General features: G+C 40.1%; 2 protein-coding genes across 2 annotated transcripts in view; both read left to right on the forward strand.

Annotated features, from left to right (window-relative positions):
* The window catches only part of LOC148118594 (uncharacterized), a 150,297-nt gene that overhangs the window by 56,697 nt on the left and 65,805 nt on the right, over positions 1-27,795 (forward strand).
* On the forward strand, positions 230-23,529 carry LOC148118596 (uncharacterized). Its single transcript, XM_087900572.1, is given in 5 exon segments — positions 230-338; positions 14,607-18,066; positions 18,263-18,323; positions 19,650-21,180; positions 21,182-23,529. Coding segments are annotated over 4 exon segments (1,854 nt in total). The 5' UTR covers positions 230-338; positions 14,607-17,903; the 3' UTR covers positions 21,281-23,529.

The raw sequence follows: 27,795 nt of genomic DNA on the forward strand, positions 1-27,795 counted from the left end.
TGCAAAGGAGCCAAGGGCTATAGTTATTGAAATGCAAATCTCTGCAGGCTAGGCGTGGTCTGAGGTCTGAGTCAGGGGTGGAAGGTAGCCTGAGGAATCTATGGAGCTCTGCCTTTAAGGACCCGAAGGGAGGGACTCTTGTCACTCAAACCTCACCAACCAATCAGAGCGCCCAGGCCGAACTTCCAGTCAGAAGTCGTGTGGAGCCCTTCCGGAAGAGGCGGTGCTCGCTGAGGTCTGCACGAGGACCTGGGGCCGGAGATTTCTCGTGTTGTGCTGCCAGTGCTGCTGCAGAGAGCTGGGAGAGGAGCATGGACAAGCGGGGAAACCACGACATGGTGAGCGAGGGGCTGCTGTCCCCAGGTCGGGAAGATCAGATGCAGAGATCCAGGATCCCTCGTGGCGGGTCCTCAGGGCCGGGTGGGAATCTGCAGTCACATTCCGTGTCCTGTGAGCTCCCATGTGGTCCCTGCTGCTCCCTGGAGCCAGGCACAGTCCTGTGAATAACTGTGCTCTGTGGGCTGCACCTATGCAGAACGATGGGAGCAGGGAGCTGTGTGCGGGACCGTGTTTGGAGTCAACAACACTGTGCTTTTGGTGCAGCTGTGGAAGGCGGGTTGCCTAACTCGGAGAGGCCTGGTTTCTCTAGTATGTTCTAGACGTTCAGCACTTTGCATTTAATCTTTACATGTAAGGTTCATTTACAGTTAATTTTGTGGAGGTTGTAAAGGCATCTCGTGTGTCGGATAGCATTCCACTACTTTGTTGTGATGTCCTAAGAGTAGGATTTGATGATATTAAGGACTTAAAAATGCTGGCAAGGTAGTAAGTCACAAAAGGTAGAATTTAGCTGCAGGAGGGCTGCTTCTAAATCACCCCAAACATAAGTATATGCTAACCAGGCCTGGGAGAAATGAGCTTACTGTTTTAACAGCATGATCCAGAAATTTGGCTCTAAACCATTACAAAGGAGACACCCCTGCCTGATAACCAGCCTCTAGGCCCATTTCCATCTCAAAGAGGATTCTAACAAGCTGCTTAAGGCAGCACCACAGGGTCACAGCTGATCTGTGGCCTGGTGTGCCTTGAAGTTCCAGTTTTGTCCTTGAGAAAAGCACAGTTCAGACAGGGGTGAGACCTGACAGCAGGAAACGAAAATTTGAAAAGTAAGACCCTGTCCTGTTAAGGACTGGCCTGGTCACGCAAGGCTTTCCTTTAGCCCTCAGGAAGGGAAAAGGAACATTCTTTTTTTTTTATGATTTATTTATTACATGTACAATGTTCTGCCTTCATGTATTTCTGTATGCCAGCAGAGGGCATCAGATCTCATTACAGATGGTTGTGAGCCACCATGTGAGTGCTGGGAACTGAACTCAGGACCAGGGAGCCACCTCTCCAGCCAGTAGAAGGAACATTCTTGAATGAGGGACTGACTGCCTGGTGCCTAGGTATTGGGAGCTTTACTTTACCTAAGGCTTTGACGTATTGAGATAAAAACCAGAACTCAGGACTCTTCTAAAACCCAAAATGTATAGCTGGTAATGGTTTGGGACCTGGGCCTTTGTGGAGGGTTCCTTCAGATCCTGAGAACCCCACTCTTCTCACCACAGGGAGTTATGGTTATCAGTCCCAAGGCCAGTTTCGGCTTCATCAGTAGCATTCTTGACATACACTGTGTTCTTCTTCTGGAACACTGCTGGATCAGCCTCCTCCTGAATTTGTCCCATTGTCGGGTAGCTTCTGCTGACTTCATAGAAGCTCCCCATTTCTTTCCATCCCCTCTTCCCCCCAAAAGTAGTAGACAAGATACTCTTCTTCTTAAGAAGCCTACTTGGCAGGAGACACAGCTTGTGCAAGGCCTCCCCACCCCAGCTTTTACCTTTTCCACCTTCTCCTTTTTCTGTCATCCTCCTTCCCTGGCACTTTTTCCCTCAGGACTCTGTCACTTCTGCATCAGGACACTGGTGTCCTTCAGAAATATTCCTGATAATGACTTTGCTGTGTAAATCTCCCATCTGCCTAGGTGACTGGACCTGCAGTCTCCTGTCCCTGTCTAAATTGTTCAGAGTGTAGCCTGGCACATGACCCTTAGAGAAATTACGGATGACAGCAAATGTGGAATGCAGAATCTGTCTGTGCTGCTCCTTTTTGAGCTTTACACAGAGATAGGTGCAGGCTCATTACAGAGATTTTTCTCTATTAATCTCCTAATTGTGTGGAGTGATTTCTCCCTGGGAAGACAGAGTAATTCTAGTGCAGCTGCATTTCCAGCCTTTTAGAGTTGGGTCCTGGGGGGTCACGCAAAGATGAGAGCACCACCAAGTCTAATAAACCAGAAGCAAACTTTATTCCAGAAACCAGATCCTAGGAAAACCAGAAGCAAACTTAAAAATAAAAAAACTAAAAATAAAACACCTCGGGGCACAGAAGCTTATCAGCTAGCTGAGACCACAGCCAGAGATGGTGTTTGTTAGGCTGTGGCCCCAGACCCGTTTTTGAACCCACTTTTTATAGAAGGAACACCAGGCATTATCTCTGAACAAAAGAATTTTTACAACCTTTCCCTGACCCCTGGGTTGGTCAGGGGAGACCCTAAAGAGGGGAGTGAGTACTAATGTCAATAGGTAATTAGGCAGCCATTATGAAATATATTTCAGGGGAGATTACAACAAAGGTCACTAATTACGAGAAAACAGATATCCTTAGCAATTAGTCAGAAAGGAACTGCTAGTAATACTAGAAGTTTAATAAATTAGAATTATCTGGTTCTTATGCTGAGAACTTAGGAGATAGCAGAAAGCTTTTCACATTATCTCAAGGTAAAACTCAGGTACTGACTGCCATATTTTATAACCTCCGTTATCAGAGCTCATTAATTAAATCATTGTATTTGTCCACTGTCTCCTGGTACCTCCAGGTGTAAACTGGAGTCTTATGCCTCTCCTCTGGTGGCGCCAGTTTCCCATAAAGGAGACAGTGTCTAACCCAGAGGTCACATATCTCTGTCTCCTAAAGGTTAACTCAGTTCATATCTGTCGTTTATCAGGGATGGCCAGGACACTACCCCCAATTTGTAGAGAGGGACCACCTGGCCTTGTAAATAAAACAGCCAGTTGTAAAATGACCAAGGCTTCCCAAGCATCTGAGAAAATATCTCACTGTGAATGAATGATCCTTGATCTGCTGAGAAAGCTGCTGACAGTCTGTTCTCATTCTCCTAGACTTAGAACTTTATATTTCTTTATTTCTACATTCTTATTTTTGGAATCTACATTTTTATTTTCTTATTCCTGGACTCTTCATTACAAAACTGTTTCTGAGACGAGCGCTCTTCCACTGACACAGGTGCCCTGATTTCAGACTGCTGCACTCCAGGGCAATGACTCTGTTGTCCTCCATATTACATCTCCAAACATCTTAGTTTAAATCACTGTGCTACCTCAGAGTTTTAAAATTATCCTTTTGAATCATGGAGTCGACTGTCCTTCGCTGTTACAGGAAAATGGTTTGCCTGTAGAGCCTTCGGGCCAGAATAGGAGAATAGTTTATTGTGTACGGTGAAGGAGGAAATGGTAGGCTGTCAGCTGCTGGAGTCACTATTATGAAAAAGGATCCGATTCTGGCAGGAGGAGTTAATCTGTAATTTCACAGCATGTATTAATTCATGTCATGTGAATGAAGACAGACCAGATTGGTGGGTGTACAATTTGGAAAAGTTACCTTGAGACAATGAGTATTGAATTAGCAATTAGGGAACTCTCTGCGCAGATCTATTTAGTTTGCTTCACACAGTTAAGTCAGCTAAGAGATTGAGAAACAGATGATTGACTGGAACTCGTGTGTCAGGTTACAGATCACGGCAGCCAACATGTACATATAGCCACGATCACTCTGCCTCTTAGTAATGGCCTTCCATCTATTAGGGAAGGGCCTACTCTTTTTCAAAGTCAGTATAACTAAGTTTTTTATATTAAAAATGCATTATTTTTATCATTTTAAAAAGTTACTTAACTTGGTACCGTTTTTATCCTTTTCTTTATGTACATTAGTGTCTTCTCTCCATTTGTCTCCGTTCTCCAGTGTTTTGTGATTATTAAGAATTTTATTCCTTTTCTCTCAAGTGCTATTGATTGATTTCTTTCTCTTGATAGCAGTATTTCCTACAGCCCAGGATTGCCTGGAACTATGAAGTTGCCAATTGCTTTGAACACCTAATCCTGCCTCTGCTGCCCAGTGGTGGGAAGACAGTCCTGCAACTCCTTCCAGGCTGGGCCTTGGCTGATCAGTGAATAGGGTAGGAGACCAGGGAATGGTGTCCTCCAGCCTCTCTGACTTTTCCTGGGGAATTACAGATGAAGAAGGACGTGTGCAGGAACTGAGTTCACTGATGAACTCTGAAGCTGATGCAGGCACAGCACAGAAAGGGAATGGCAGGAAGGAGAGAACAACTTTCCTGCTTTGGCAGTAGTTAATATTAGCAATGTGGTCAGGTTACCAATTTTAGATGCTTCATAAATATTTTGTGTGGCCATTTCTGGAGGTCCACAGTCCAGGGCAATCAATAATCTGCGTAACCAAATTACTGCAGTTGCACTAGTTTAACCAAAATAGAGGATCTTTGTAAGGAGTTCTTACCCTGTTTACAGGACTGTTATTTTCCAGGTTTAGATCCACAGGTTTAGAGAAAGGTGTGAGCAATCCTTGGTGCAATCTTACACAGATCCCTGGACTCTGGAGTTTATGGCCCTAAAACCTGCTTCAACTTTTCAAAATAATTATTTGAGATAAAAACTACATCATCTCCATAGTCTCTTTCTTGGTCTTGTTGTTGTTAATCTATGAAAGACTTTTGGTTTATTGAATAAAATGTATTATGTGTCTTGGCGGTGTCTCAGCACATACTCTTCTTTGGGATGACCCTAGTTCAGATACCAACACTCAAGTTGGGAGGCTCCATTTAATCTGACACCATCTCTATTTGTGCGTCACCTGTATGAATGTAGAAAGTATTCTCTTCATGCACAAAAATACACAAAAAACAGTAATAAACTTGTTTCAAAAGTGCTTGTGACTTATAAAGCAATTAGAGCAAAACCATTTTCTTTGGCTGCATACTGATTCTTTCAAAATCTGTTATCATGCATTTTATTTGGGAAATTTTTCATTGGCTTCAGGGAGTCATCTAGCATAGAACACAAAATGGTGTCTTAGTGATCCTAACAGATGACATCCTTTCCTTTATTGGAAGAGAATGAGATTCTTTCAGTAGTAGAAACTATTTTCTACAATGCCAAAACATAAAAAGACTTCAGCAAATCTCCAATTTTGGTGGAACATCCTTGCCCAACTAATTTTCTTCATTTCTTTTTTTTCCTTTCATTTGTTGATTTATTTTTTATTTTTTGAGACAGGGTTTTTCTGTAGCTTTGAAGCCTGTTCTGGAACTCACTCTGTAGACCAACTGGCCTCGAACTCAAGTTTTTTAAAATATTTATTATGTATACAATATTCTGTCTGTATGCCTACAGGCCAGAAGAGTGCATCAGATCACATTACAGATGGTTTTGAGCCACCATAGGGTTGCTGGGAATTGAACTCAGGACCTCTGGAAGAGCAGTCAGTGCTCTTAACCACTGAGCCATCTCTCCAGCCGCCAACCCCAAAAATTTTTCTGTGTGAGTGGCAAAGGAGAGAAATGAGTGCATAGGATGAGTGGTGGCTGTGATTACTTGGAGTTTGATTTTGATTAGGATCTTGTCGTTCTTGTGTAAGGGACCACCATATATATTTGTAGGTCTGCGTTTGTGTCTTGTTTTGCCAGTGGTGTCATCTGTGCTGCTGATTTTATTAATTGTAGTCTCATTATGTTCATTTTCTGGAAAATAATGGACCTTCACCAAATTTGTATTCATAAAATGTCTTGTCATGAGTTCCTTGAGTTTTTATTGTCTTGGGTACTTTCTGTGGAGAGACAGTTTTAGTTTTCTCTATTTGATCTTAGAGGCTTGCCTTGTCTCATTTCCTGGCATTTCTGTGTTCTCCATTTGTTGCTATCTTTGTTTGGTTTTTGCTGCTTTAGTAATTGGCTCTTCCACTGAGTTGTCAATATCTCTCAGCTAGTGGGTGTGGGCTGGATTAAAGGGAAAGCTGAGCCTGAGACAGTGACTAAGCAAGAGAGAAAGCCAGGAAACCATGTTTCCCATGTGCTGCCTTCAATTATTAGCTTGAGTTTTTATCCTAATCTCCCACCAGGCGGGATTGTGAACTAGGGGTATCAACCACATAAACCTGTTCATTATCTGAGTTGCTTTTGCTTAGAGACTTTAATGACGGCCACGGAGAAGAAACTTGGAACAAAAAAAAATGGTGCTTCAAAGGTGATTTTGTTGTTGCAAAGGACCCGTCGTGAATGTTGAGATCTGGGGGAATGTTGAAGGTATTAGGACTCTAGATGGTAAAACCGTAGAAAGCTGTTCACAGAGCTTCATCAACTGTTCTAGAAGGACCTGGAAAATTGTAGTGTTGAGAGTAATTGCCAACAGTAGAACTCAAGGGTATAGGATTTTAGTGGGTAAGGCTCTGCAGGGAACTGTGGATATGGCCTGGCCCATCTGCCTTGAAAGACATGCCTCATAGGATTTCCAGGTTAAAGTCCATGGCTCCTGAGGCACAATGTACCTTCCAGTTCCTGATGCACCCCAACCCCCAGCCAATGAAACATTCAGACTCCTTTGTGTTTTTCTGTATGATTCCTTAGTAGTCAAGGAAGCATGGAAGCTTCACAGGACAATTGGTTTTAGAGATTAATCTTGTGTACCCTGTACAGTTTCGAACTTCCTTATATCATGGCAAGTATAATTGTATTGATCCTGGAAATTGCCATTATCTTTTGTTTCTGATAAAGGCATAAAAGTCTGGTTGCTGTTAATAAATCAGTCACAGCCTTGACTTGCTGTGGTTCCCCTATCCAAGGCCTGGCTTCATTCTTTGTGGCCCTATTAGGTGACCTTGGCCTGGTAAGTTAGCACAAGTGCTTATCATACTCCATGAGAAATGTAGCTAGAGGTCATTTGTGGGATATTTTAGCCCCAAATTTTTCTTATTCTCGCCATGTACTGAAAAAGTAAGTAAGATGTTATTAAAAAGTAATGGGCTGATTTCTTAGATGAAATATTGCCTCTGTTGGGTGGTTATTCCTGAGACTCACTCAGCTCTACAGTGAAAAACAAATGGGCTTAGAAAGAAATGAAAAGTCTGTGTTTTGTAAAGAAAAACAGCAGTAGGGAGTTTCATATGGCAGTCAGGTGGTGGCAAAGAGGCAGGAATTTTCAAGGAGTTTGGCCCCATTGAAGAGAAAGCCCTGGCTCTGCAGTGGAAGTTTAGGAATGTGCCCCAAGGCTAAGACTCCATCCAGCTGAGCCTTTAATTCATGGAAGGAGTAAGGAAAGTGATTTCTAGTCCCAGGAAGGAACTTCATACAGAACCTGCAACAACAGTTGTGCATGTTTGGTAGGGTCCATCCAAACTTGGCAGGGTCTCCTATGTTCTGGGAACAAGAAAGATGCAAAGTTTAAAAGTTATGGATGGATTCTTCTTCTGTGGTCAGTTCATCATTATTGTACCCATCTGTGTTCAACAGAGTCGGACCCTCTGTGAGGAGAGTGTGAGGGTTCATTGTATGCAGTGGTGAAGATGAAGGCGGGTTGAATTTGAGACCACAGGATGTGGGGATCCCAAGCTATGAGGCATCTGTCATTTCTCAATGTGTATGGGGATTGGAAGTAGCAAAAGACAGATTTGTGAGAAGTTGCAGAAATAGAGCTATCTATGCCCTTTGAAAATGAAGCCCCATTGCCTGAGACAGAGGCACAGGATTTGCCCTGTTGAGTTTTTGTCTTTCTTGGATTCTATCTTCCTTTGCTTGTTCATATTCTGCTCTTTCATTTATGTTTTATTTATTCTTCTCTCATCCCAACTGCACCATTTCCTCTCAGTCCTCCACCTTTTCCCCAAACCTCCCTGTCTTCCATTTTCCTTTAGAAAAGACGAGGTCTCTCATAGATACCAACCAGACATGGTGTCTTAGCTAGGGTTTCTATTGTTGTGATGATTTTGAGGTCTCATATATGCTCAGCCACACCCAGTCTCATCTCTCTTCATGTTGCCTGTGGGTCAAGATGTACAATGTCCCCAGCATCGTGACTTCCTGCGTGCTACCACGTGGCACCGTGATGATAATGTACTAAATCTCTGAAAACGTATGCTGCCCAAATGAATTGTTTTCCCTTTATAAGAGTTGCCATGGTCATGGTATCTCTTCACAGCAATAGAAACTCTAAAAAGGCTGTACAAGTTTTATTATTCATTAGAGAGAAAATAATATGAGAATCACTGCTAATAAACCTCTGATACAATCATATTGCTCATAGGCTTGCATAGTTGCCCCTCATGTGTTATTAGTAGAAAAATCTAGTGATCACATATAGTCATCCTTTAGTTCATGTTAAACAACAATAACAACTATTAACTCATTGTGTTGATAGTATAGCACATAGTACTATACCTGTGAACCAACAGCCTCCTTTTATTTTTCACCCCAGGAAAATTTAAAAGAGAGTAGTTTCCCAACAATTCCAATACAGTAATTGGAAAATTTCTACCTATTTTAGAAAAGTATTCTTCAAAACTCCTTGATTTGCTGGCAGGTGGAATATTTTCTTTGGTAAGCATTGTTTCAGCTTCTATAGTTGGAGTCTTAGCATTGAAGCAAAACTTCCAAACACCTCCATTTACAATTCGTTAGTTAAAATGTTTCTAAATTAGAAAAAGTTCAAAAAAATTGATATTGATTTCATAGAATGATTGGATGGAGAAAAACAACCTAAGAACATAAAGATTATGAAATTCTCCCACTTCCAGTTCTCTTGAAATATAAGTGAATATAAAGAAAGTTGTTATAAGCTCCCTCTTGTGTAGAAAACTGCCAGGCTTTGAATAATGAGCCAATGGCATAGAATGAAATGTTTACTGGAATTTGTTTTAAAATATTCAGTATATCCATTGTGAGTTCTAGGCCAACTGGAGCTTTCTAATGAGATCTTGTCTCAAACAATGCAAAATTATATTCAGCTATATTTATGTGCCTGTGTTTGTGTGTGTATATGTGTGTGCTACTTAGACATTTCTTACTATCATACTCACTTTGTAGACCAAACAGGCTCAAATTTAAAAAGATCTGTCAGGCTCTCATATCATGCTTGTCTATATTCATTTCTGATAATGGCATGACAGGGAGCAGCGGCTGACACCTGAAATGACTAAGAGATATTGTCCTGAAACCCCTGTTCCGGGAGCCATGTGACTTCTTTGTGGGACAAGGGTTGGAAATAGCATGAACAAATTCTCCTTTTTGGCAAGGTCAGGGAGAATTTAACCCACTTTTGGCAAGGCCAGTGGATTGTTTGCTGTATAATTCTGGGCTTGACCGCAGGAGCCTATGTGCTACCTGCTCTCCTTGCTTTTCTCTTTCCTTACACAAATCGTATTGCTGGCTGCTCCTAGTTTCCCTTTCTTAGAACCATAAGTTGGCTAGGCCTGGGAGAAGACAAGACTCATCATGTGGATACTGTAAGGTTGGGGTGAAGAGGGGGCAAGAAGAGCTTGTTCAGGCCATGATTTTTGCAGAGTGAAGGCGTAAGTCACAGGCCACACCAGTTTGGAATTATGATTAATGGAATGGTTATTTATTCAAAGGGGAAAAAACTTACAGATTACCATCCCAGACAACAGCCCTCAACCGTATACTAATTATAACCAACCCCTAAATGATGTCCCTAAACCCAAGGACAAACTTTACTGGGATTCTCTAGAATTACTTCCAGCTGTCATGGGGCGACGTTCTTTCTGGGGGATCCTGCGAAAGTAAAATGATGGTTAAATTTCAAGATCAATGTCTTTTAAAATTGCAAACAGTCTCTGAGTATTTTGTGGAGGTCTGGCCAGAATGTTGTACAAGATGTGCACCATCTCAGCTAACCACGTTGGAACCGTCTTGTGCAGCTGATACCCAAAACAGGTCTTGTTGTAGCGCTATCAGTATCATGATGTCATCTCAACCAGGTGGAGTTGTTGTTATGGAGCCCCATCTTCTTCCTGGAAACTTCAAATGTCACTGCAGGAAGAACTCATTGTTCATTGTGGAAAACTTAAACATTAATCATATAGACATATACAGACATACATATATTCAGTGAAAGACATGATAGATATATTTAATGAAAGGTATGATAGATATGAAGAAAAGTAAAGATGTTTTCTAAACTCGTATTTCTTTCTGTCCCATATCATGGCTCTTGACATGAGACAGAAACTCTGGGTTTTTTTTTTTTAACAACAGGCTTGGAATTAGAGAGGGACTGAGCCAGAGTCCAACTCTAAAACCAGCTCTATAAATTTAGAAATATGATTTAGTATATTTTACTTACAGAACCTATTCAGTTTTCTTGATAGTCCCTACTGGGCCATTATTTTCCATCTGTCAGTATTCAAATATCCAGGGTCCCTTGCACTTTTCAAAGATCAGTGTTTTCCTGTGGAGATAAGAACAGATCCCTGCCCCCATTCTATATATTTTTCTTACCAACTGTATGAATATCATCATTGTAGATGAGCTGTCATTTCTCCTTTCCAGGAGGTTTCTCCTCTTCAAATCGAACCTTTATTAATTTTGATGGTATCCACAATTTTTCTTCTCCTGTGGAAACGAGCAAAACCCCTTCCCCAACGTAGCACATCTCCTAGCTTCCATTGACAGGTCAGCACGTCTTTGAAATAAACAGGTTGGTTTAGTTCAGAAGTTTTTTCCATTATCCAATGCCTCTCTGCTGCTGTTGTTCCTTTCTCATTAGCATTAAGAAAATTCAAGGTTAATAAAGCATTATGCAATCTATTTCTGGGGGTACCTTTCGTCCCTTTCTGTTTGTTTAGCATATTCTTTATAGTACGATTTGATGTTTCTATAACAGCCTGACCTGTGGGATTATTTGGTATACCTGTAACATGTTTTATATTATAATAAGCAAAGAAGCATTTCATTTTCTTAGATACATATGCTGGACCATTGTCTGTCTTTATTTGTGCAGGTATACCCATGATGGCCATAACTTCCAATAAATGTGTGATTACCGAATCAGCCTTTTCTGTGCTCAGGGCAGTTGCCCATTGAAAACCTGAATACGTGTCTATGGTGTGGTGTACATATTTTAATCTACCAAATTCCATAAAATGGAACACATCCATCTGCCAGATTTCATTCCTTGGGTTACTCCCTGCAAGCAACGGTGTTAGAAAGAACAAGTAGGACATCTCTTTATAATGTCCTTAGCTTGTTGCCATGTAATGGAAAACTCTTTCTTTAAGCCTTTACTATTGACATGATGTTTTTTATGAAATTCTGAGGCCTGCAGAACACTTCCAATCAATAATTGGTCAATTTCAGCGTTACCTTGTGCTAGAGGGCCAGGCAGACCAGTTTGGGACCGGATGTGTGTTCTGTACATTGGACAAAGCCTATTCCTAATCATGTCCTGTACCTTGATAAACAATGAAGTCAACTCTGTCATCTGGTATGAATTCAGCGGTTTCAATATGCGAGATACCTCTTTCTGCATATTGTGAATCTGTAAGTATATTAAGAGGTTCTTTAAAATCCCTTAACACCATAAGAATGGCATATAATTCTGCCTTCTGGACAGAATTATAAGGGCTTTTTTCCACCTTACTCAATTCTTCCGATGTATAACCTGCTTTCACTGATTTATTTGCATCGGTATAAAATGTCCAGGCTCCAGTTATTGGAGCATCACGTACAATTCTAGGAAGAATTCAAGAAGTTCTCTTTATAAGGTTAAGTCTATCACTTTTGGGATAGTTGCTGTTAATTTCTCCCAAAAAATTAGTACAAGCTCTTTGCCATGGTTCATTATCTTCCCATAACTTTCTCATTTCCTCAGTAGTAAAAGGCACTATAATTTCTGCTGGGTCTATACCTGCTAGTTGAGAAAGTCTCAGTTTACCTTTTATAATTAATTCAGAGACCTTTTCTACATAAGTTTTTAATTTTTTACTTGGTTTATGAGGTATAAATATCCACTCTAAAATAATATCTTCCCTCTGCATTAAAGTCCCTGTAGGAGAAATTCTGGAAGGCAGTATGACTAAGATGGAACTAAGATTCGGATTGACCCTATCCACATGTGCCTTCAATAAAAATGCCATTTGTACAGACTCTTAGCTTTGGTCTTTGATCGTTAATAGAAGTTTGCCAAAATATACGTTTACTCTGTCCTCCTGAATTTTTTGACTCATTCTTCACATGTAATTCATCATTTAGACCAGTATTACTTTTTACGGCAGACATTGGAGTTTTCAATTTTCTTGGTGAGACACATTTTCCACTGTAACTGGGAATGACTGGGCCACTTTTGGCTTGGGGGCCTGCGAGAGGCCCCTCAAGGAATTTCCCGATGGTATCGGGTTGCCTTGTCTGTCTGTTGTTGACCTGCATTCGTTGGACCAATGTTGGCCTTTACCGCATCTCCTACATATACCTGAAGGCTGCGGTCTCCTACTTTTGTCATTCCCAGAGGAGATATTATTCCTAGAATTTCTTTGCCTGCAATCCCTATTCAGATGTCCTAATTTACCACAATTAAAACACCTGGTAGTTTGATGTCTCCTCATAGCTTTGGAAATCGCTTCTCCTACCCAGGATTCATCATTATAGCTAAACGTCTCAACATTCATTGTATGCTGTATCCATTCCTCCATTGGTGCTGATCTAGATCTTAAAGGCCCAATTATTTTTTTACATTCAGTATTTGCATTTTCAAAAGTTAGAGATTCAAGAAGTATTCGTCTAGCTTCTGGGTCTGTTACCCCTATGTCCCGAGCCTTAATTAATCTTTGTACAAAGTCAGTGAAGGGTTCTCTCTGTCCCTGTCTAACCCTGGTATATGATTCGACCCTTTTTGCTGGATCTTGTATTCTATTCAAAGCATTCAAGGCTGCTTTGTGACATAAGGACAGCACTTCTTCGTCATAAAGAGCTTGGACCTGTGGATCAGCATATGCTCCTACACCAAGATTTTGATCTTGGGAAACCTCCACACCTTTTGCTCTTCCTTGCTGTTCCATATGTTTGGATTATTCTCTGGAATAAATTCCAAACATCAAGGAAGGTCCATCATCTGATACTGCAGACACTAGCTGAGAGAAATTATGGGGGGTAGCTCTGACATTAGAAGCCCAAGTCCTTATCATTTCCTTAACAAATGCAGAGTGCAAACCATAATTAACGACAGCTTGCTTAATTTCTTTTAAATCATTCATTGCTATTGGTGTCCATCTAGCTTCTTTAACTCCCTTTGAGCCTTTAGAAGTTGACCCTTTGTCAGAATACATTACAGGGTATGTTGTTAGAACCATGGGTAAGCCAGTTCTATCAGCTGGTGGCAGCATTGTATCCTGTCCTTGTGCCTTTTTACTCTGTTCACCAGCTCCAATAATTTCTTCAATCATTTCTAATCTTTTTTATTGTTGTCTCTCTTAAATCCTGAATCTCCTGACCTACTCGTGTTTCTAGGAATTTCACTAAGGTATCAGTTTTTTGGTTCCCATTCTGGAGGTACATTCGATCTGTTACCTAATCAAAACTTTGTGGTAACATCTGAACGTCAAATTCAACAGCCTGAACCCTTTCAGGTAACTTCCTAGTACCCTTGGACATGGAGTCAATTTTGTCTATTATAGTATCCTCTTGTTCAGATAACCCCTGATTTTCAATAATTTTAATCCTTTCAACTAGTTGTTCATTATTAGTCCATAAAAATCATATCTTTCTTAATGATAAAATATTGAAAAGAAAACTGAAACCTAGTAACAAGTAAATTAGTGTATCCCCAGAGTCATATAAACCTTGCATGACATAATCCATTGCATTAATAAAGAAAACAGTAAAATTGGCGTTGGAAACAAAAACTGCCATATTACCCCTTGTCTAGTAGATGGCACTGTTGCCTTGTCGTGACTTGAACCACTGCAAAGGTGACGGAAACAGGGTCCTGTTTCAGTGTCCACCTTAGTATTTGTTAAAAACTAGGAAATATAAGTTGATCCATAAAGAAAATTCAATTAAATCAATTCCATACACAGAACCAGAAACCCAGAATCCATGGGTAGAAAAGAGCAACCCGGAAGCCGTGTATGCCTCCACGTGACCGAGTCGTTCTGATTCACGCCACTAAAGCACCGCACGTACAAGGGAAATTTAAAAACAACTCAGAAAAGAGCAAACCAGGCAGACAAAGACTGTCCTGAGCCTGTGGAGCTTGGGAGGCGTGGGGTTTAATTGAACTGCTGATGCCACACACAGGGCACAGGCCGCAGCTGAGGGAGAACTTGTGACTAGCCGAGCTGGCAGCAAGAAGTTGAGTGGGGGGGAGGAGGGGTTCTACAAACAAACGTGGTGTGCCAGATGAAGGCGTAAGTCACAGACAATCCCACACCAGTTTGGAATTATGATTAATGGAATGGTTATTTATTCAAAGGGGAAAAAACTTACAGATTACCATCCCAGACAACAGCCCCTCCGTGCGAACAGGAATGGAGCCATGGAGCCGGAAACGGAGCCGTAAGCCAAAGAGCGAGTGGAGGACAGCTACTGCTTTTTTAAAGAGAGAGAGACCACGCCCCAGTGGGCTGGTAACTCAGCAGCGATTGGCTGAAGGAGTGGAAAGAGCTCCCGCAACAACACAGAAGATGAAAACCTGTGGATTGCTTCCAGACTAATATGGCTTGAAGGATCAAGAACCCCTGACAGGTCACTTTGACCACCCCTCAAAAAATTACTACACCCAATAAACAGCAGGAAGCAGTTCGGAGGGTACTATGCCCAAATTCCTAAATATTGTTTACATTTGAAGGGGGATATGCTATAGAGATTTACATGGGTATGGATCTTGGTTTATTGATACAAATTCAAGGTCAATTTTGTTATACTGTGTTTATGCCTTTTTTATGTTGATTAAGGTATTATGTTTGTGAAGCTCATTTAAAAATGTAATATATAATTAAGAAATACTGGTTAATAGATACCCATCTATAATAGTCAAGCTTGTAGTCATATTAGGTTTCTAGATGCACAGAGATATATTTCAAATAGATAGGTATTCGTCAAACCTTTCAAAGACTACAGAATATGGCATTTAAAATGCTTTAAGAACTTAGGGCTTTTCATGACAGTAAGATACATCTGTTCCTTGCAGCACCAATTGCTTCAAGAGGAGGATGGGCATCGTAGGAGCTCCTTAAGGAGTATATTAGCCATTTGGGCAAGAAACTGCTCTTGCTTGGACTGCTTGATGGTATGCTGTACATTCTGGAGACACGGAAGAAAGTGACTGAAAAACTGCCAATATAAGTGGAACTGTCTTTGAAATTTCCTTCTTTGTGGAAAAGTCTGCCAGATGCTATGGGCCAGTAGGCTGAAGATGGATGCCCCAACAGTACAGAAGAACTTTGGGTAACTGTCCACGCAGTGAGATGTCTCTGTGAATTCTAGAGTTTTGGAAGTTGCTTACAATGTACTTCCTGTTTACTTAGGTAATATTATATCCTTCAGGAGTCTTTGATGGAATTTTAAAATAGATAGCTATTATTATAGTTTTTCCTTAGATATGATTAAAGATAAAGTGGACATAAATATTGTAACTGTAATTCTTGCTTGATACCTGTTTTGTTATATGTAATTTTTCTATGTTGAAGTTAAAACCTTTCTTATTTAAACAGAAAAGGGAAGTGATGTGGTGTTCTCTTCTGTATGCTGTGATTATCATTAATGAATAATGAAACTACTTTGGACCTATAGCAGGACAGAACTGAGGTAGGCAGGGAAAACTAAACTGAATGTTGGGAGAAGGAGGCAGAGTCAAGGAGAAGTCATGGAGCTGCTGCTGGAGACAGATGTGCTGAAACTTTGCTGGTAGGCCACAACCTCGTGGACATGCACAGATTACTGGAGATGGGTTAAATTAATATGTAAGACTTAGCCAATAAGAAGCTAGAGCTGATGGACCAAGCAGTATTTTAATTAATATAGTTTCTGTGTGATTATTTTGGGGCTAAACAGCCAGGAACAAGCAAGTGTCCTTACTGCAAAACGGAATGATGGATAGTTGTGATCCCCCAAGTAGGTACTGGCAAGTGAGCCCACCTGTATGCAAGACCAGCAAGACCTCCCTGCTACTGAGTGTTCTCTTCTGCACTATGCTGGTTATTTATGCTCCACATTTGTATTGCTAATGTTTTCATCTGTCCTTTTGTAACTGTTCAAACATGCTGTTGGGGACAAGTCTTGAGAAAACCACTTCTTGCCAGGGTAGGGGCCTGGGGATTTAGAAAGTAAAGAATACTAAGACTTGTAAAAAATAATAAAACAGAAACCAAAGAAAAGTCCCGGGACGTGTTCCTGTGAATACTGAAATCATCCGTGTTTAATTTTCCATAAGGCAACGAAAGACTTTTTAAACGTGATATAAATGACAACTTGAGAAAGGAATTGCTTCAAAACTTTGAGGCACCAAGTCATTAGCATTCTGTTTAGGCCATGAAGCTACCCTAGACCAAATATCCTGAAGGTAACAACTCCCCAGGTTTGAATAACTTGACCATCTATGAGGATGGAATGGGTCTTCTTGTATGAGCAATTTTAATGTCAAAAGAACCAAGATAACACATCCTGAGTCGGGACATGTAGCTACACTTGTCAACCATTTTGAACAACCTCCAAACTCTTTGACCACCAGACAAGGTGGAAATAGGCTCACCTTTTTGGGCCTCCACAACATGCAGTGCCATTTAATAAAATCTCATTGATGTTACAGTTTAATTTGGGGTAGTTCAGGTTTCTAGAAGGCGAATACAGAACTGGAGTGAATACATAACTCTGTAAAGACATCACTAAAAGAAAATCTCTTTCTGTTTTTTGTTTGTTTGTTTCTTTGACTATTTTTGCATGGGAAATAGGGTCTTTATTTGTTTGTTTATTTATTATTCATTGGTTTTTCAAGACAGGGTTTCTCTATAACTCTGGAGCCTGTCCTGAAACTAGCTCTTGCAGAACAGGTTGGCCTCAAACTTAAAAGATCGGCCTGCTTCTGCCTCCCAAGTGCTGGGATTAAAGGTGTATGTTACTACTGCCTATGCCCGCCAGGATCTTTACTTTTAAGGTTTGTTTATTATATATACAATATTCTGTCTGCATGTATCCCTGCAAGCCAGAAGAGGGCACTCAAGCCAGAAGAGGGCACTCGATCCCACTATGAATTGTTGCGAGCCACCATGTGGTTACTGAGATTTGAACTCAGGACTTCTTGAAGAATAGCCAGTGTTCTTAACTGCTGATATATCTCTTCCCCTGGAAGCAGGGCCTTAATATGTACTTCTGACTGTCCTGGAACTGATTGCATAAACTAGGTTGGTATTCACCTCTGGAAATTCTGAGTGTAGGGGTTAATGGTGTGAGCCAATACACTCAGCTTGCCCTTCTTATTTTTCTATTTTGTAGTTAGGAATTGTACACTTTTATTCATGTGTACTCTGAATTGTTGATTTGTTTCCTTTTGTTGATCTGTTTCTTTCTCCATTTTTTATAGTCATTTCTCTTGCAAGGTGATATCTCATTCGCAGTGTACAGAAATGACAGAGGTGAACCTCCTATTCAGTTTTCTTCTAAAGTGACTTGGAGATTAACTTATACTGTCTATATCATGGAATAAGTATGAGGAACACCACAATTATATGAGTATACTGTCAAAGAACTATGCATTTACAGTGTTGTCAGTATCATGCTTTCTGTTGTACACATGTGTGGGATATTTCAGAATGCAGTGACCTATGATGATGTGCATGTTGACTTTACTTGGGAAGAGTGGATTTTGCTGGATCCTTTCCAGAAGAATCTCTACAAAGATGTAATGCTGGAGACCTACAGAAACCTCACTACCATAGGTAAGACTGTTTTTTATTTTATGTTTTATAATAAGGGGAGAACTCTTAATTGGATTTTGGTGTTTTTCTGCAATTTGATTGGGAAAGAAAAGTGAGGTGAATAAAGCAGGCATGATTGTAAGGTTCACTGAAAATAGTAAATTAAAGTTTGCACAATTTTCAATAATATAGCATACATTTTCTGGTTATATTTTAGGATACAGTTGGGAGGACCATAATATTGAGGAACACTGTCAAAGTTCTCAAAGACATGGAAGGTAATTATCATGTGCAAGATGATACAAATGTGCCTCTGAAGAAATTGTAATGTGTCCTGGAAGTTGTAAACAAAAGCAACAGTGTAAACGAACATAAATTTATGTACATTGAACATTATTAAATTCTCACAAAATCATGTGCCTCAATTTCAGGTAGGTGAATTGTATTTGCAAGGCATTCTTCTAAGAAAGAAGACAAGGAAACAATGCCTTAACATATATCACCATTTGAATCATAGTTCTATGATATCCATGCTGTAGAACTGCCCCAATCTATTTAGTTTCATACTACTCTATTACAAAAGGTATACATGTTGAATAGGTGATAAGTATATCTCCAAAACTTTCTAATATACATACAGCCCATTGTAAAGCTAGTGTTACTAATACACTTGTTGTTCCTGTGCTGTGTATAGTGAGAGCTACAGTTAGGGCCAAGAGTCAAGGTGCTGTTGTTATGGAGACATCTTAATCCCTGTATCACATGTCTGTGAGAAACAGAAAGTCAGACTGTGTGAATCCAATATGGAGGCCTTTTATTTGCTATTCTTCATATGTCACTGTGGATATAAGTCATAGGAGTATAGGGTTATGGGCAGGCATAATACTCTTCTCTCTGAGAACAATTAGAAGTTATGTAGCAGTTGCCACATTGAGTATACTTCTTGAATTTGATTCAAGTATACAAGTATTCGGTTTTCCAGCTTGATTGTTAATACATCAACAAATTCACACTGTAGAAAAGGCCTATGATTACTAGGACTATGTAAAAACTTCTGTTTGTCCTAGGTGACTTAACAAACAGAGTATGAGTCAAAAGTATAGGATAATTTATAAATGAAATGAGTGGTGAAGCTCTCAGTTTTTGCAGTTCTTTTGAAATATGTGTAAAATTTCATATAAAAATATTCTGGGGGCTGGAGAGGTGGCTCAGTGGTTAAGAGCACTGGCTGTTCTTCCAGAGGTCCTGAGTTCAATTCCCAGCAACCACATGGTGGCTCACAACCATCTGTAATAAGATCTGGTGCCCTCTTCTGCCATGCAGGTATACATGAAAGCAGAATGATGTATATATGATAAATAAATAAATCTAAAAAAATTTTGTATATGTGAACCATGTAACAATGGATCTTACCATCACAGGAATCTTCAAAGATGCAAAACAACCCTTAATAAAGGGGAACAACATGAGTATAAACACAGTGATAAAATCTTAGATTTTATCTTTACAGTTGGACCAAATTGTAAAATTTATTCATGAGATATATTGATTCAACAGTGTTTTGAATGTGGCAAAGGTTTTATGTGTGCCAATTATCCTTGCAGGCATGAAAGAAGTCATACTGGAGAGAATCCTTATGTTTATAATCAGTGTGTTAAAGCCTTTACATATGACAGTCATGTTCAAAGGCATGAACGAACACATGCTGGAGAGAAACCCTATAAATCTAGCCAATATGGGAATGCCTTTGCACATGGTAGGAATCCTCAAATGCATAAAAGAACACATACTGGAGAGAAACGCTATCAATGTAATCAATGTGGTAAAGCCTTTATATCACAAGGTGGTCTTCAAAGGCATAAAAAAACACATACTGGAGAGAAACCCTACGAATGTAATCAATGTGGTAAAGCCTTTTCACGTCATAGGTGTCTTCAAATACATAAAAGAACACATACTGGAGAGAAACCCTATGAATGTAATCATTGTGATAAAGCCTTTATATCACAAGGTAGTCTTCAAAGGCATAAAAGAACACATACAGGAGAGAAACCCTATGAATGCAATCATTGTGGTAAAGCATTTGCTCGTCATGATAATCTTCATGCACATAAAAGAACACATACTGGAGAGAAACCCTATGAATGTAATCAATGTGGTAAAGCCTTTTCTCACCCCAGTCATCTTCAAACACATAAAAGAACACATACTGGAGAGAAACCCTATAAATGCAATCAATGTGGTAAAGCCTTTGCACAACAAATTACTCTTCAAATACATAAAAGAACACATACCGGAGTAAAACCCTATCAATGCAATCAATGCGGTAAAGCCTTTTCAGACCACAGTCACCTCCGAGCACATAGAAGAAGACATACTGGAGAGAAACCCTACGAATGTAATCAATGTGGTAAAGCCTTTTCTCATCATAGCTATCTTAAAATACATAAAAGCAGACATACTGGAGAGAAACCCTATAAATGCAATCAATGTAGTAAAGCCTTTTCTTACCCCAGTCATCTTCAAACACATAAAAGAACACATACTGGAGAGAAACCCTATGAATGTAATCAATGTAGGAAAGCCTTTTCATGTCATAGGTATCTTCAAATACATAAAAGAACACATACTGGAGAGAAACCCTATGAATGTAATCAATGCGGTGAAGCCTTTATATCACAAGGTAGTCTTCGAAGGCATAAAAGAACTCATTCTGGAGAGAAACCCTATGAATGTAATCAATGTGGTAAAGCCTTTATATCACAAGGTAGTCTTCAAAGGCATAAAAAAACACATACTTTAGAGAAACCCTACGAATGTAATCAATGTGGTAAAGCCTTTTCACGTCATAGGTGTCTTCAAATACATAAAAGAACACATACTGAAGCTAAACCCTATGAATGTAATCAGTGTGGTAAAGCCTTTATATCACAAGGTAGTCTTCGAAGGCATAAAAGAACACATACAGGAGAGAAACCCTATGAATGCAATCATTGTGGTAAAGCATTTGCTCGTCATGATAATCTTCATGCACATAAAAGAACACATACTGGAGAGAAACCCTATGAATGCAATCAATGTGGTAAAGCCTTTTCAGGCCACAGTCACCTCCAAAGACATAGAAGAACACATACTGGGAGAGAAACGCTATGAATGTTATCAATGTAGCAAAACCTTTTCATGTCATACGTATCTTAGAATGCATAAAAGAAGACATGGTGCGGACAAACTCTGAATGTAATCACTATGATAAAGCCTTTGTAAAACACAATCATCCCTAAACAAATAAAACAACATATTGGAGGGAAACCCTGTGATTGTAAACAATGTGGTAAATCCTTTGCTCACCCCAGTAATCATCAAACACATAAAAGAACATGTAATGGAGAGAAACTCAATGAATGTAATCAGTGTGCTGAAGCTTTTATGTGTCAGTAGTCTTCAAAATCGTGAGAGGAGTCATACTACAGGGAGTCCTAAAAATATAGTTGGTGTGGTAAAGCTTTGCATTGTATGTAGGAGTAAAACTTTTTGAGTGCAGTCAAACTCTTGAAGTCTGTGCATCTCACAATAGTCTTTAGAATACCTGTAAAAATACCAAGGGCTTATTATAAAGTATTTGGTAAGATCTTTATTCAACACACTTGCATTCAGTTACACAAGAATATTTTGTAGAAAATATGTTGACAGTGTCAACAATCTGTTCAACTTTCACGATGTCCAATTTTACATTGTTTCCCTTGCAAACAATTTTTAAAAATGAGTTTATGAAGCCATTGTGTGGGATAAAAGGGCCAGTCAAAGAAACACACTCTGACCCTGAAACCAGAGCCAAAGAAACACACTCCATCCCTAATCAACTGAACATGAAACCAACCAGTGTCTGGGCAGTTAAACTAACAAATCCTTGAGCACAAAAGCAAACAATCACTGAGCTTGTTCAAGCTCATGGACTGAAATCTGAGCAGTTCCCACCCTGAAGAGCAGAAGTAGCAAGACTTTTGTAGAGCCAGAGCTGACTGCTATGTTTCTGTAGGTGTTTTCCCCTTAGTTGAGTGAAGCAGAGAAGTAAAAACTTGGTCCATAGCTGAGAAGAGTGGACATCTCTCCTGGGAAACTCAATATTGTAACAGAGCAGAGAAGCGATAGACACACTGCTAGGAATTTCCCCTGGAGAGTGGAGCAGTGTAGCAATGACATCTCTGCTGGGAAGCTCTCTCAACAGTGGACAAGAGCCCAGCTGTAATGGCTCTGTTTTGGAGAGAAGCAGGATTGCTACATCCACTGGAGACCTCCCCTACTTGAACACAGTTCCAGGTATAGCCTGGATTCCTGACACAGTCAGCTTTAAGTATTACATATACCTTTCCTTCCATGTTGTATTTATAGCCTGACTACCAATAGTCAGGGTACCATTCTCTTCAGAGCTGTAGATATCCAAGATACCTTCCCCCCACAGTGTCAGGTATAGCCTGCATTCCCAACAGTCAGCGCACCTTTCTGCTCAGCTCTAGATACCCAGGATAATTTCTTTTCACAGCTGTAGGTATAGCCCGACTTCCCAACAGGGTACTTTCCCTCCAGAGTTGTAACACTTGCACTAAGAATTTAAATGATAATGTAACCCTTCTAGATTTTATACTTCTCTTTATTTACATGAAATAGCCAAACCTAAATAAATGAATAAGATAAAATAAAACAGAGCACAATCAATAATAAAAAATGCAATATGGGCTTGGCAATGGTGGCACAAGACTTTAATTCCAGCACTTGGGAGGCAGAGGCAGGTGGATCTCTGTGCAGGTCAGTAGCAGGGAGCAGGGCCTAAGTTGTGTGTATTCACATGAAGATAAAATAATAGGAAAAAATTACCTAGTACAGAGCCTGCCATTAATCTACACATAAATAAGGTAGCATGCTATCTCCCCAGGTGTTTGTATTTGATGTATCAATTTAGTAAGTAATCAAAGAATCCACTAATGAAGAGTTGTGAGGAAAAATAATAACTTGAGAAGATGTGACAAATTTTACCCTAAATTCTTCAAAAATTTTAGCACTGTTTTCAATCAAAAGGCATATTAAAATCCAGGTGACAACATTGTGAAGGCCACGGTGGGGCTGTCTTGACTTCAAGGCAGTCCTGGGCTACAGATAAATTCCCAGCCAGCCGTGACTACATAGCATAGCCTGTCTCTAAGTTAGGAAATGCATAACATGGTAGACTAAAAGAATACTACTGTTCAAATACCTAAGGGTGGAATTACCAAAATAAAGAATAGCTAATTGTATATCTGAGTTGTGTCCATTTTATCCATGGTTTGTTTAGAGTTAGAACAGTCTTTAGAGTCAGACAGTGAAGAATTTGCCTTTGTGAGCCCCATATAGTGGTTCCTACATTTGTTCGTTTGTTGTTATACTTCTTTTCAAATATCCAATTCAGTATCTAATCCATATACAGGCAGACAGATGCTGATCTGTGGTCCATGTTACACTAATCACTCCATACTAATTAAGAATTAGTAATGGATTAGAAATTTCTAATATCTAGAAGTTAAAACTATGCTAGCATACCAGTAGTAGCACATCACTACCCAAAACATCTAGAAATGAAGAATTACTCATTTCATGGGAATCAGAAATCAATCTTTTGAAACCACTTTATTCACTTGGGATTTTTCCACATTTTGGTAGTGATAAATGAGACTTAGACACTAGGGCAGGTGAGAAATCACATATTCAATTCTATTCTAATTCAATGTAGCATGAATTATAATTAATATATGATCAGATATGAGTTTGCCAGTACCCAGACGTTAGGATGAATGCCTGTAATTACAGCAGGAGAGCCTGATCACAAGTTCAAGGTCTAATTGGGATATGCAGCAAACCCCCACCACAAAACTAAACCCACAGAAGGGCTCAAGCATACATGTCTCTTGGTGATAATGATGACTTTGAACAGAGTATAATGCATGCTCTTTCTTTTTTTTAAATGTTTATTTGTTATGTATACAATACAATACAATATTTTGTCTGTGTGTATGTCTGCAAGCCAGAAGAGGGCACAAGAGCTCATTACAGATGGCTGTGAGCCACCTTGTGGTTGCTGGGAACTGAACTCAGGACCTTTGGAAGAGCAGGCAATGCTCTTAACCACTGAGCCATCTCTCCAGCCGTAATGCATGCTCTTTCATACTGCTATAGAAAAATACTTATGTATAAACTTTCAAACCTCACACCCAGTCTGAGATCAGTCTCTGTCAGTGCAGATCCAAACCATATTCATTCATTTCCTTTGTGCCAAGTAATATTATAGATGGTAGGTTCTGAAACATTGCTTCTCTTTACATTGCAGATAAACTATAACTTAACACACAGAAGTAGATTGAAGCTTTCTTCTTTTTGCCATAAATATTTGAAGGTAGTCACTCTGATTTGAACACTGTACAGTTATCAGGGCCAGCAGAGATACAGCAGGATGGCTAGTATTCAGCAGGCCGACTTAGCAGATGAGTGACCCTCTGTGAGGGAGCACCACCTGCCAAGGTTGTGGAGAACAATTGCTCCTGTCTGTAATTGTCCTCCTGATTCACTTCATCTCTTTCCTAAGAGCCTCATTTCTCCCTAAGATTAGCAGTGGGAGTTTCTCACTGCACATGTGTTTATCTCATGAAAATACCTCATCTACTGGCACTTATATCTGTGGAAAGTTAGGAGGATGACATTTCTTTTGACTGTATAATCTTGATATTTAGAATATATACCAAATAACTTGAATTCTCAAAAAGTCCCCAGAGAAAGGAAATACTTGTTATTGGGTGTCAATGGGAACAAGCTCTCCTGGGCTTGGTCCAGAGGCTGAAAGTGTCGGGCTCTGGATTTTACACTATATAGCCATAGATTTTTTTTCTTTTTTGGTCTAACTATAGATATTGTCTATAATGTTGAGAGGTTCCCTTTAATCAGCTAACATTGGGAGAAAATGGCAATCCTAACTATTTTCCTTTTGCAGCTTATGCTGGTTGCCATGGTTACCACAAGTCAGTGTTCCCAGCCGTGGAAAAAGTGGAAGAAAGTGCTTAGAGTGCACTGAGGACTGCTGCATTTTCTTTCACTTTCCTACATTTCCCGACTACAAACTTCTGGCTTAACTAGTCACACAAACATAGTTTGACACACACGCTCCCCTTTCCCTCTCTTAGGAAACACAGCCCCTACTCTGTTGACACTTTTGCCTCTTTAAATTATGCCAGAGAAGCTGGGCTGTTGTGGCACAGGCCTTTAATCCCAGCACTTGTGAGGCAGAGCCAATCAAATCCCTGTGAGTTTGAGGCCAGCCTGGTCTACAAGAGTTTGTTCCACGCCAGGCTCCCAAGCTGCAGAGAAACCTTGTCTCATAAACAAGAACAACAACAAAAACAACCAAATACAAAAAGTTATTCCAGAGGGTCTCACAGTCATGCCCCCACTGAGAAATAAAGTAAGGTAACAGGCACTTGCTTTGTTAGTTCTTATTTTTTAAATATTAATTTATTATGTATACAATATTCTGACTACATGTATGCCTGTAGGTCAGAAGAGGGCACCAGACCTCATTACAGATGGTTATGAGCCACCATGTAGTTTCTGGAAATTGACCTCAGGACCTTTGAAAGAACAGGCAATGCTCTTAACCGCTGAGTCATCTCTCCAGCCACCCTTATATGTTTTTTCCTCTGAGAAATGTATGCCTGACATCCATATAACTGTCAGAAAATCACTAAATGTGTCTGGTTGTATATATAAACTGAAACATTATGAGAAGAGAGAAGGAAAGAGTAAAGAGACGTGATGAAAACAACGCACATGTGAGCTGACTCCTTTCTTCACCCTCAGATCCCCTTAGCTGGTTCCCAGGCTTGGTGCAGTGCTCTTTCTGGGTCCGGAGAGGTGTAGGACACTGGTACCGATGTTGCCTTGGACTCACTGTGTAGCCCACGCTGGCCCTGACTCATCGCAGTTCTCCTGCCTTGTCCACACAAGTGCTCAGATTATGGGGGTCATCGCCACACCTGAGAGCACACAGACATTTTCTAAGGAATAAAGAAATACTGTGAACAACTCCATACTCACATATTGACAACTGCCAAGTCAAGTGAAGCACGTTGAAAAATGTAATTTGCTGGAAAATACACAAGAACAAACTCTGGGGCTGTGGAGTTGGATCAGTAGGTGAAAGTACTTGTCATGAAATCTTAAGGACTCAAATTTCACTCTCCAGAACCTATGTAAATCCAAGAGCAGTGTTGTAAATTTATATCCCCAGTGTTCCTACACAAGATGTAAGCCAAAGACAGGAGATTCCATAGAAATCTTGAGGCAAGAGAGATAAACTTAAGCACCAGCTAGAAATAATAGAACCACTTCACATCAAAATAAGAAGGTAAGGACCAATGCCTGAGGATGTCCATTGACCTACACACAAGCCAATACATAAAACAATATAAATATCATATTATATGTATATAACATGTTATAGATAGCATATTTTATTATATACACACACATAATTTTTATGTGAGTTGAGATGGAGAGATGGCTCAGCATAAGAACCAAGATTGGGTTCCACTACCCAAGTAGAGATAGGATCAGAGCTTAATGTTATCTTCAGCTATAAATTTAAGGCCATCATATGCTGCATGGGGCTACATCTGTGCCTGTCTTTTGGATTTGCCGTGCACTAAAACCTATTTTAAACAAAGGCTACATAACTGAAGTCAGATTGGAAGGATCGACACATGTTCTCGGTAATCCCAGAACTCAGGAAATAGATGTAACACCATGAGTTCAGGATCATCCTTGGTCAGTCAGGGTCTTGGTGTATTCTGACAGTCACCCTCCTGAATAGATTAGTAATTTTTCTCTTCAGGAAAGGAACTTGTACAAGGCCTGTGGACTCCTTTAGAGTTCAACCCCATATGCACTGAAAACTCATCAATCTCAGTGATGATCACTTCCATCTCCATCCAAGTCCAGAAACATTAGAGGAGGGGAAGGGTTATACAGTGACAGTCCTCCCCTGGAGCTCCTTCTACTCCAGAGTTCTTCCTAACTATCCACGTTCAGTTTCCCTGTTATGCTTGGGCTTGAGACAGGGAACTGGGAAGCCAGTGGCTGGTGTGGCTTTAGAGGCATGAACTGCCTAGTGCCTGTACCCCAAGATAAAAGCATGAAAGAATCCCACACCAACCAAGTAGGAGTTCATTTCTTTCCATGGACCCAACAAATCTGAACCTAAACGTACTGTAACAGATGCTTGATCATTGTGTGAACTAAGGAGAAGTGGGTTTGTCTAGCTTACACAAAATTCCCAAGAGTTATGTTGCATATTCAGAAGGAAAGTTAGAGGAGCTGGTTACTCTCTGCTCTACACAAAGATGTAGATTCATGTTCAAAAATGGTGTGGGAAGATGATTAAACAAAGATGTTTTAGAAATTAGCTTGTGCAGTGCCACCACGGTTGACGAGAAAAGTGATTATAAAAGATAACTCTTCACCGAAAATAACTAAACTTGAGGGAAAATGATTGTAAAAGCTAATTCTGGGGCTGGAGAGATGGCTCAGAGGTTAAGAGCACAAGCTCCTCTTTCAGAGGTCCTGAGTTCAATCCCCAGCAACCACACGGTGGCTCACAACCATCTGTAATGAGGTCTGGTGCTTTCTTCTGGCAGGCAGGCATATACATAATAAATAAATTAATTAATTAATAAA

The sequence above is a fragment of the Myodes glareolus genome, chromosome 22 (assembly GCF_982192425.1).
Source record: "Myodes glareolus chromosome 22, mMyoGla1.1, whole genome shotgun sequence".
In the NCBI taxonomy this organism is placed as follows: domain Eukaryota; kingdom Metazoa; phylum Chordata; class Mammalia; order Rodentia; family Cricetidae; genus Myodes; species Myodes glareolus.